The sequence below is a fragment of the Prosopis cineraria genome, unplaced genomic scaffold, assembly GCF_029017545.1.
Source record: "Prosopis cineraria cultivar Desert tree isolate PC_DT_omini unplaced genomic scaffold, ASM2901754v1 PC2, whole genome shotgun sequence".
In the NCBI taxonomy this organism is placed as follows: Eukaryota; Viridiplantae; Streptophyta; class Magnoliopsida; order Fabales; family Fabaceae; genus Prosopis; species Prosopis cineraria.
The window spans coordinates 1,995,837-2,007,111 of record NW_026555333.1 but is presented as its reverse complement, the minus strand read 5'-3'; the positions used below and the strand labels follow the sequence as shown (position 1 = coordinate 2,007,111).

Below are 11,275 nucleotides of genomic sequence, written 5' to 3'. Positions count from 1 at the left end.
TTTAAAAATAAGACGATATAATACTTATTGATGATAACTATTAAATAAATACCCTATTTATTATAATGTTATAATTAACAATAGCACACCTGAAGAAAAATGAATTTTTAAATGGGTGGCTGAGATTGGATATAGAAACTAGAAAGATATGTTAAAAAAAATATAGAAAGGATTCAAATCCATTCAAGGTTGTAATATTCCACGTCCACGTCCGGCATGTGAGCGCTTTTCGTTTACCAAGTATTCAAATGAAGTGAGGATCAGAGGTCGTGTCTGTCTGAGTCTGAATGTTGGATTCAACCTGAAATCACATGAAACGCAGGCGCCCACATGTGAATAATGACCAGCTTAATCAGGGTCAGACGTCCATTGCGTGCTTCCGGATTGGTAAAACATGCCGACTTAAGACTCAAGCGTTGGATTTAATAAAAAATTCAACACGAGAATTACACCAATTTTTTCTCGCCTCCCACTTGAAACGTGGAGGAAAGTGTTGAAGATATAGTGCCTATTTGATTAAGCAAAATAATTAATTTTTCAGTAAAAAAATCGATTAACCAAAAAAATATTCAAACACATGATTTTCATTTAATCAATTTTTTGGTTAAAATCAATTTTTCTCAAAAGCTGACAATTTGAGCTTCTTCACAGAATTGATAAAAAAGCGGTGGAAAAAATTATAAAGAAAGACTCAAAAAATTATAAAAAACCCAAAATTTAATAAAAATAAAATTATAATATATTTTACTTCTTAAATAAAATATAACAACTTTAATAATATTAGATATAAATTTATCAATAATTTAGTTTTGAAATGCAATATCCTTTATGGTAATTTATACAATTAAAATTAATTTTGAATAAATTATCCAAACGTATTTAATTCCGTTAAAATTAATTTTAGAAAATAAGTATTCAAACAGATTGCGTTATAACATAATCAGTTATGATTAAAATCTATCACTTAATCAATTATTTTCATAATATATTATACCCAACTGCAATTCAAACGGGCACATACTCCTTCCAATCCTTATCGACATTTTTTAATCATTTTACGTATATTAAAAATTAATTTTTACATCATAAAAAGTGATATAATTTTATTCTTAATCCTGACTTTAAATAATAATATAACTATATTAAATACCTTCAAGCTAATCAAAAAAATAAAATTAAAAAATATTTAATTATTATAAGGTATCTTATATTTTAAATTAAAAATTATTTTAAAAAATATCTTATAATAAAACTGGATGGGGCATATGCTTTATCCTCAAGAGCGACAGTGAACTTGTGGACTGAGAACTAGCTATTTCCTTTTTCTTTCTATGATTATATTTAATGAGCGAAATACTAGGTATTTTTTTAAAAAAAAAGACATGTGTAAACTTAATACATACTTTCTTCTTCTTACCATATTATATGAGTGATAGTTAATTAATTAAAATTTATAAATAATATTCATTGAAATTTTAAATTTTTTAAAATGTTTCCATTTATACCTTGAAAAATGTTTCTATTTATACCTTTATTAAATACTATATATAAAAAACTTTGATTTTTTTTAAAAAGAGTGATAAACAAAATAGGGTTATAGTTAAAAAAATAAATATAAAATTTATTAAATACTTTATATGTTAAATCAGATAAGATTTTTTACAAAATATCTCATAAAAGTTTGCTATTTTAGAGAGAGAGAGGGAAGCTACTGGGGCAAGGGAGAGGAAAAGGTTTCGCCTGAGACCCGAACATGGATGAATTTGGGATTCAAATATTCAATGAAAAATAGCGATGAAGGATCATCAAAGAAAAATTAAATTAATTAAAATTAATTGTTATTAAAATATAAATAGAAAAATTTTTAAATAAATTATTATTAATTCAGTTATTATTAAAATCTGAATAAATATTTATTAATAAAAAATTATTTAAATTAATAAGTATTTATTTAAATTTTGATAATAAATATTATTGATTGATATAAATTTCTTTCCGCTTTCCTTGATTGATATTTTACTAATATTCAACGCATTAGCATGGTGAACAGTGAACACTGAATACTGAATCATTAACAATTAAATTTTTAATCAAAAAATCATTAACAATTCAGAGTTTTATATATATATATATATATATATATATAATAAAACGATACCGTGAGTGCTAGTTTGGGCTGCTATATCGAGAGAATTTAGGATAACTTTGATAATATAGTCTATGATCTATAAATTTACGTCTTTGTTGTATTTCTTAATATATATATATATATATATATATACACACACACATTCTTTCCGCTTTCCTTGATTGATATTTTTCTAATATTCAACGCATTAGCATGGTGAACAGTGAACACTGAATACTAATCATTAACAATTAAATTTTTTAATCAAAAAATCATTAACAATTCAGAGTTTATATATATATATATATATATATATAGACGATACCGTGAGTGCTAGTTTGGGCTGCTATATCGAGAGAATTTAGGATAACTTTGATAATATAGTCTATGATCTATAAATTTACGTCTTTGTTGTATTTCTAATATAGATATATAGATATATATACACACACACACACTCTTTTCTATTTAAAATATAAACATTTTTTTTCAATAATTTTGTTCAAAGTATAAGCAATTTAATACATGTAATTTTTTTTTCATTTAATCCTTATAGTTACTAATCTAAATCTGTGTGTGTGTGTATACCCCCTCTAATCTAAAACATAAGTAGTTTTTTTAAAAAAATTGTATACCAATAAAGTTTTTATTCCTATAAAATTTATATTATTTTTTTTTTACTCTTAGTGTCAATTACCAATACAGTAAGAGATACATTTATTAGGACTATAAAAAAGGATTGACCCAATGAATCTTCAGCCTAACTTATAGTTTGGTTTTTTTTATAAAAAGGACTGAGTTAAACAATTCATAATTTAGTCTAATCCTAGTATAATTTGAAATTGAACAAGATCGGACGAGTTCAGTAAGATTAGGAGACTGGTTTCGATCTTGTCAGACATCCCATATTTTTTTTCTTTTTTATCCATGCGAGATAGCAATTTTTCTAATATAATAACTCAATTAACATAATAAAATTACTTATAGTCATATAAAAGTTACCACAACAATAACAATTATAAATTCACAACAATCTCCAATAACTATAAAAGTATTTTCAGTTATAACACAAATTATTTAAATTAAATAACCTTTTAACAACATTAAACAACCTTCAATATGTCTAAAGTTTTTTAAACTAAGTTAACAATAAATTTCACACCAATAAAAGAAGAAGATTGAGGTTAGTTAATATTAGAATTTTGCTTAATATTTTGGAGTTCGCAAGTATAAAACATAAAAAAATACTAATTATTATTATAAATTACTTATTGTAATAATAATTAATAAATTAATTATAATTATATTAAATAAATTTATAAGATCGGACTGGACTAAGTAGTCTAGATGTTCAGTCTCTTATTCAGTCTAACTTGAAGAAAGAATTTGATCATTTTGGTCTTAAAAGACTAATTTTTATTTAGACCGGATATGATCAAGTTTGTCTCGAGTTGATTTGAACCGCAATAGAGTGAAGGACTTTTGCATAGACCTAACATTTACACAAGGATCTATACAAGGGGTGAATAAAAAAAAAAATTACGTATATTATGTTACTTATATTTTAAACCAAAATTAACGAAAAGAAAATATTTAAACTTTGGACCAAATGGAGTATATAATAATTTATAAAACTTGATTAACAATATTTTTAAGAACTTGATTAATAATAGAACATAATAGAATGTGAAATGCATATAGCTGGCTCCATTTAATGATACAAGACTCTTGTTATTATTGTTTATTGTATAATAATTTTATAAAAACATACATTATGAAATAAGAGTATGATAACAACAATTAACATGTGATGTGAGTGAGGAACATGAACCATCTTTTGCCCACTGGCCCAACAAAATAAAAAAACATCTTTTGCCAACAGCTATATCATCAGTTATCGCACACTTTTTATCGAAAGTGACCACATATTCAATCCCACCCACTCAACCATTGAAGCACCATTAGCCAAAAAATTTTCTATGCAGTTGCCAAGCGCTCGAGAAGGAAAAATGCTCATAACAAAAGCCCGTTTTCTAAGCAATTAATAAGTCGTCAACGTCTGATTTAAAAAACATAACCGAAATTGTAATTTTTAATATTCAAACGCAGCTCAAATTAAAATGCTTTGAAAATATTGTGTACAATAATAATTATGAATATTCTAAAAAAGGACCAAGTCAGTGCCATTACTCTGTAACCCACTCACGATATTCAAAATGTAAGAATGAGGAACAGGGCTGGAGTGGATAATTTGCTTTGTTTATGACATGAAAAATGATCAATTAATTCAGATTGAATCTCAAATATCAAATTTTAATAATTTATAATTTAATTTCTTAATTTTTAATAATTTTATTATGATGAATTTGCAACTTGTATTTTAAATTTTAATAAAAATAATTTTTTTTTATTCTTCAATCATGTTAAAATTTTAAAAATAAGTTATAAATTTATTATAATACAGTTATAAAATTAAGAGATTAAGTCACAAATTTTTAAAATTTAATATTTAAAATTTAATTTAAATTAATTAATGCTTTTAAAACCTATTTGTCATTTCCCGTTCTTTTTAAGCAAGGAGAGAGAACATTATGGAGCAAACCAAAAGTTGCCTGTAAATAAATGAGACCCACCCTCTCAAGAAGCATCAATAATCACTCAACACAATTTTCAGACCCAACATTTAGCCCCATAGCTGGGACAAGTGCTCATCTTAGTTCCCATTTCATGCATTTATTCCCGATTAAAGTTTTTTTAATTCGATTTTCTTAATTTATTTTCAATTATATTTTTATCCATATAATTTATAGAAGAATTGCAGTAAGAGATCCTAGTTACTTACTCCTAATCATCAATCGTTTGAAGTCAGATTAGTTTTCATATTGGTGAGATCTTTAAAATCTCTCGCACGCCCATGAAATCTAAGCCACGGAAATCAAACTAGACCGTTGCCTCGTATGACCCTCGTTTTTGCCCTGCTGTGTTACCTGTGTACGCTACTCATTATTTTGCCCAGTCAGCACTGAACAGCGTCAATTGTTTTTATTTTAGGAACTACATGAGATTCTTTGGTGCATTTAGAATTTCTTTAATTCAGAAGATAAATGCATTAAATAAATTGAGAGAAGGAGATGAATTCATTATAATCTCTTCTTTAGAACAAAAAAATCACATTAAATTAGATCTATATTTACTCAAACCCGGTGAAATACGTACAAAAACAAAGGGCGACTAATACAATGCACGTTGAAGATGGCAGTAGAAGGGAGTGGAGAATTTGTGAGCTCGGCGAGGCTCCGTCTAAAAGCTAGCTCTTTTGAGAGATGTGACGGTTATGGAGGAACCCAAAGGCGACGTTCCGGCTTGGATCTCGAATGAATCGTACCGGAGGAACAGCTCCACCACCAGCAATCTCGTCACCAACGTTACAAAATCCTTCCCCGCGCACTGCTTGTTCTCCACCGTCGGAGACTCCGTCTCCGGTCCGTTCGACCACAGCACGTGCTTCAGCAATCTCTCACCCTCCCCAACAAACCTATCCCCCACGAACTCTTCTGCTCTCTCGAATATTTTGGGATCCTTGGTCGCGAATGGCTGATACCCAAATAATAGCTCCCCTTCTTTCACCTCGAACCTGTTCTCGTGGTTCTCTATCACCAAGTCTCGCTTTGCCCTCCCGTATTGTAACGGCACCGGCGGCTCTATCCGGAACGCTTCGTACACCACCGATTTCATCAATGGCATCCGTTCCATCGCTTCCATCGTCACCTGTCCGCCCTCGGATCTCACCGCCGATCTGATCTCCTCCGCTAATTCCGTGTGCAGTTTCACCCCTGCTCTTCCGATCCACTTCATTACGTTCGGGAAGAAAAGCTTCATTCCTCCGAAGGAATTGAAGCACGTGGCGAATAGGAGGTTGTGGCAGGCTTCATCTCTCGACACTCCCAGCCGCTCTGCTTCGTCCAGCACGAACCCGGAGGAGTCGTGGAAGAAATCGTACAGCCTCTGGTAATCGGATTTCACCAAGAACGGGGGAAGACGGAAGCTGTGGAATATAGAGTCTTCGATGAGTTTGGGAAGGCCCAGAATCAGAATAGGACTGAGTTGGAACAGCACCCATTTCTGAACGAGCTTCGGACCGTCCGATCCCAGTTTGGTGTCAGCGGGGCTGGACCCATAAAGAGCGCGAGCCAGAAAGTCAAAGGCGGCTTGATCGTGGGCGTCTACGAAATTTGCTTTCCCTCGGGCGGCGAGCTCGCTTTCTAAGTTCTCGAAGAGGCCAGTGTAGCAGGAATGGAACTCGGGGATGACATGATCGCGACGAGACTTGAGGAGGAAGAACATAAGGCGCTTGAGCGGACCGTGTTTGGGCTCGGAGGGGTCGAGATAGGAGAGAACTCGGTAGCCGCCGGTGAGTTCGGTGGAAGGCATGTAAGTGCCGGTGAAAAGATCTTTCTTGTCGACCTGGGTGACATCAAAGAGGACAGGGAAACTCTTGCCGTCGAGCAAGACGACGACTCGGGGGTCAGGAGAGATCAGAGGCCCAGGGGGCATATTGGCGCGGAACACCGTTGACTGATACTTGTGGATTCTTGATTTGAAGTATTCGTCACGACCTTGGTTGTAGAAATAGTCGAGTCGGTCCTTGTAGGGACCAATGATGGGGATACCATAGTCTCCGGGGATTTTGCGAAGAGGAAGCTTAGGGCGGTCGTGAGACACTGACACCGGGGGAACGGAGACGGAGGGTGTGTCGGAGAGGGAGGCTCGGACGGGACGAATGAAGAAGGAAGAGGGAGGGGAGCGACGGGGGGATTTGTAGGCGGGAGGAGACTGAAGGTGCAGAAAAGGGGAGGACAGGGGAGAGGAGGCCATCAGTGCGGAGGATGAGAAATGAATCGCAGGGAAGGATGATAGTGGAGCAGAGGAAAGTGGTGCTTATGGAGGCGATGGCACGGTGAGAGCCTGAGAGAGGGCACCATCGCTCTCGTTTACCTGCTTTAAATACTCAAACACTCTCTGATCCGTGGAAATTTTCGCATCACTGTTTTGCCCTTCACCGCCCCCGCCCGATGCCTGGCTTCTCTTTCTTCTTGGGTCCCTCGATCCTTTTGAAACTATGCGGTTTCTCTGACATTGTAAAGTTGCAGATTTGATCCCACTCATCCTCTCAGGCCATTTAGTGCTTGCTCCTCTAATTCAAGCAAACAAAAAAGAAACCTCAGTTTCTCCACTCCATATTTCACACATATTCATGCGAAGTGCCAAATCATTTACTACCCTTCTTCTCTTTTGATATTATAAGATTTTTAATCTAATTACACTGCAAATGAGTTAATTATTTATATTTAAAATTAGACTGGCTCCCGTACGCTTCGCAGATTATACATGAGATAATTGACTAAAGTATTTTAAACATCAACATTTAGAATATTTCTACAAAAATATAAATGTTCATTTGTTAAATAAACTCATGAACATTGAGATTATATTTTAAAAAGAAAATTAATGCGTGAAATGTGAATAATGTCTTTTGTGGTATTCATAATATATTCAACATAATTAATTATATTTTTTATTTCAATTTCTTGTTTAAAGTGTATTTTTCAGAAAAATTATCACACAAATCCTTTCATCAAAATTTTACATAATTATGTGTTTTATAACGTTCATGTGAGAGAATTAATCTATATAAATTGTTAATCTGAATATAATAATTATTATTATAAGACATATAACATATTGATTGCATATTCCTGTAATGGAACGATGGCTGTCTTTAAAATGTTTATTTAACATGAAATTAGGAAATAATTCTTTTTGGCTTAAAAAATCTTTTCATTGACAAATTTTCAGGAATTAACTCAAACGTTTCTCTTCTTCATCCGCTCTATCGTCATTCGTGCTCGACCTGTTGAAGCTTTAATTTTTTACCCATTTTCTGCAAGGTGATGATATCTATTGTCTGATGATTTCATTTTTCCATTGAATCCGATAGTTTTATTTTCTCCAGGTTTTTAAACCGTTGTTCGCGGGTGTTTACCAATCGCTTACTAATCTCCACGTTAGGAATCAAATTACAAATAATAATGTTGTCTTGTAAGACAAAATGAAATATATATATATATATATATATATTCAATTCTAAGGTTAAAAAACAAATGAACGTTAATTTCTTTAACGAAGTTGAACACGTTCTCTTGAAGAATAATAGATTTTTTGCTCATGGCTCATGCTACGATAAGAAAGAAATATTTCATGTAATGTTTGATTATTTTGCTAAGCTACGTTAAATAGTTTTGGAAAATAATTTGATACAACAAATGAGAGATGATGATATCACAACAATGCGAAGTCCATGAAGAAATTATGCAATTTTAAAATAACTAAATAATAAGTTATATTTTATAAATAGAGATTCATGAAAATATCATAAAATCTAAAATAACTAAATCATCATCATCATCATTTATAATGATTTAACTTTTCATTTAAATTGGGGTAAAATTATAACTTTATTTTATTTTTAAATAAAGTTAATAGTTTAATCACCTCCCCTTGAACAGTAAAGTGATTATAGATGTCTTTTAATAAAAACTGGAAGGAGTAATTTGTTGCTTTTAAATAATATTTAATTATTACTTGTGGAACATATTCATAAATTTTAAATATAAAAAAATAAAATTCAAAAGTAATTTAAACCTCCCCTCCCTTGAAGTCTCTTTCATCCCTTCCCCTCTCCTCCAATGCATAAATTTTTGGAGCTTGGGAATCCACCAACATTGAGAAACCAAACATCAAAGGAACCAAAATGAACTTCCATATCAAAAATAAAAAAAGCAAGCTTTTAATGACATTGAGATACCATCTACCAGAAGCCTACGGAATTTATTCCCCCTTCACCTCTATCCTCCCCCAAAAACAACCCTCTTCTGTTCTGCATCACATGTTTACTCCAACAAATCTTTCATCTCCTATTTCTCACTGATTTTTAGAGTCCCTCATGTGCTGCTGATGCAAAGATTTTCACTCAGTTGATAACTAATAGAATTAAGTATTGAGTAGCTTGTCAAACGTAACACAAAGTAAGATATCAGAGTAAAATGTACACCACACTCCTTGGTCTTCTAAGTGCTGAGAAGAATGGACGAAGGAGAACAATAAGAACATGAAAACTGATAATGCAGGAAAAAACAACCTTCAATCAAGCTTGAACCAAAAAAATCATAATAAATTATCAAGAACTTCATTCCAATCCATCAGGAGAGAAGAATAACAATATAACTATCTTTTCCTCCTCCTCCTTTTTTTTTAACCAAGATACCATGCATTTTTACTTTCTGGTGTTTCAATGCACCAGCCCAATCAACCCATATGTCTGAACTCGTGCGAAATCATTTCCGTATATTGGGTTTAATCTGTCAAAATTAATAGTAATCATCACATGCATTCACCATTATTTAAAACAAAAACGAAGAACTAATCAATTCATCCAGCAATTATATATTTATTTTATACCAAGAGACGACCACAAGGGGTTTCAAAATATGCTCCAAAGTTGGTACTTCCAATAGCCTCTGAAAGGCTACTAATAGAATCCCTAACTACAGCTGCAATTCCATATTCATGCAAACTGAGAATTCGATGGAGAATCCCCAACTAATAGTTGGAATAGGAATACAAAATGTAATATCATTGCACTTCCTTCAAATAAAGAACCAAAATGGTTGCTCAATCCTCATGCTTAGCATAATTTGGAAACTTCCTTGAAAATTGAAGCATAAGCAACGCATCAGGAATGAGACATCAAATGTGATCAAATGAACATGATTAACATGAATAATCTTAAACCTAGAAAAAGAAAAGGTAAATTCAGTCATCAAAATACCTGCTAACCTTCCATTAACCTTGGAATAAGTCCATAAACTTGGTAACTTACAAATTACAATATCAACTTGACTAACACTTGCACCTTCTCCAGCCGCCATAGTCCAAATATGTCCTTTTGAATCCAATGCAGTAAATTTAGAGGATGCACTTGACTCTAGTATGGAAACAAAAATATATTATACTCGTATCAGAGGCAGAGGAAGCCTGGAAAAGTGCATCCCAGATTAATCAGAATTATAGTAGGAAAAAACTTAAAACTTTGTAAGTTCTTAAGATTTTCCCCAATTCTGACTGCTCAAAAATATGCAATATGATAGATGGCTCTGCAGGTACTGTCTTAAAGTAACTAATGGCATTTAAAATATACTAATAAATAGAGTGGATGAAGAGGACCTGCAAGCTTGTTACTCCTCTGAACGATCTCAGAGGATTAACAGAGAAAGAAGAAGAAAATAATGATTCCATTTATAATCAGGAACGTAAGGAAGTATGCGTCTAACCTTTTGTGAGATAGGAAACGGTGGAAAAAGAATTGGAACTGCAAACGGTGAAGAGCGAAGGGAAGAACTGCTTGGAAGTAAAAACTAATAAATTAGTTGGCTTGGATCCCATAACAGAAAACAAATAATGGAAAACTTTTTGAGAATAAAGAAAGTGTAAAAATGGGAGGAAGAATAGATGGAAAGAACCTGTTGACCGGATTCAAGACAAAGGAATACTCCATTCAACAAAGCATAGCGCTCTGAACGAAATCTCAGTTGAAAGCTGCAAGGGAAAAAATAATGAAGTAGTTGAAGAAGAAGCCAAAGAATGCATCAGCAAAACCCACAGCGTGAAAGGAAGCGAATGAATGCAAACTGACTGCGTTCAGGACCAAACGGAACGGTCTCTAGAGAAGGGAGCAAATGAAACACATCGGAAATAGCATGAGACAGCAGCGATTAAGGGGGGAAGGAGTTCGCAGGTAATATTCCCGTGAATTTCTCAATTTTCTTTCGAGATTCGAAACTGCGGGCAAGTAGGGCCAATTGAACACGTTCACACACGGATGCTGGGAGTACCGATTAAAATGGAATTAACCAATGAGAGAGGTATATTAAAAAAATACTCAAACTGCATTAACTAACGAGATATAACGATTTTTTTTTTTTTTTACCAATGCTTTTTACAAAATTTGTAGAATGTAGTTGATGATTGATAATTGGTTGATTGATTGATGATTGATCATGATTGATGATGATTGCACAATTTTTTTTA

General features: G+C 32.6%; 1 protein-coding gene and 1 long non-coding RNA gene across 4 annotated transcripts; both read right to left on the bottom strand.

Moving 5' to 3' along the window:
• Positions 1 to 5,296: 5,296 nt before the first annotated feature.
• On the bottom strand, positions 5,297 to 7,204 carry LOC129301934 (allene oxide synthase 1, chloroplastic-like). The gene has a single exon (XM_054940563.1). The coding sequence runs from the start codon at positions 7,001 to 7,003 to the stop codon at positions 5,429 to 5,431; it is 1,575 nt and encodes a 524-aa protein (XP_054796538.1). The 5' UTR covers positions 7,004 to 7,204; the 3' UTR covers positions 5,297 to 5,428.
• Positions 7,205 to 9,031: 1,827 nt separating this feature from the next.
• Positions 9,032 to 11,046, bottom strand: LOC129304254 (uncharacterized). Of its 3 annotated transcripts, none has more exons than XR_008591635.1 (5): positions 10,881 to 11,046; positions 10,708 to 10,783; positions 10,519 to 10,585; positions 9,647 to 10,172; positions 9,032 to 9,546 (listed from the first exon to the last, which is right to left on the bottom strand). It is a non-coding gene; the product is annotated as an uncharacterized LOC129304254 (long non-coding RNA). The 3 variants fall into 3 exon arrangements; XR_008591634.1 differs by lacking the exon at positions 9,032 to 9,546 and having other exon boundaries at positions 9,616 to 9,893; positions 10,017 to 10,172; XR_008591633.1 differs by lacking the exon at positions 9,032 to 9,546 and having other exon boundaries at positions 9,616 to 10,172.
• Positions 11,047 to 11,275: the final 229 nt, after the last annotated feature.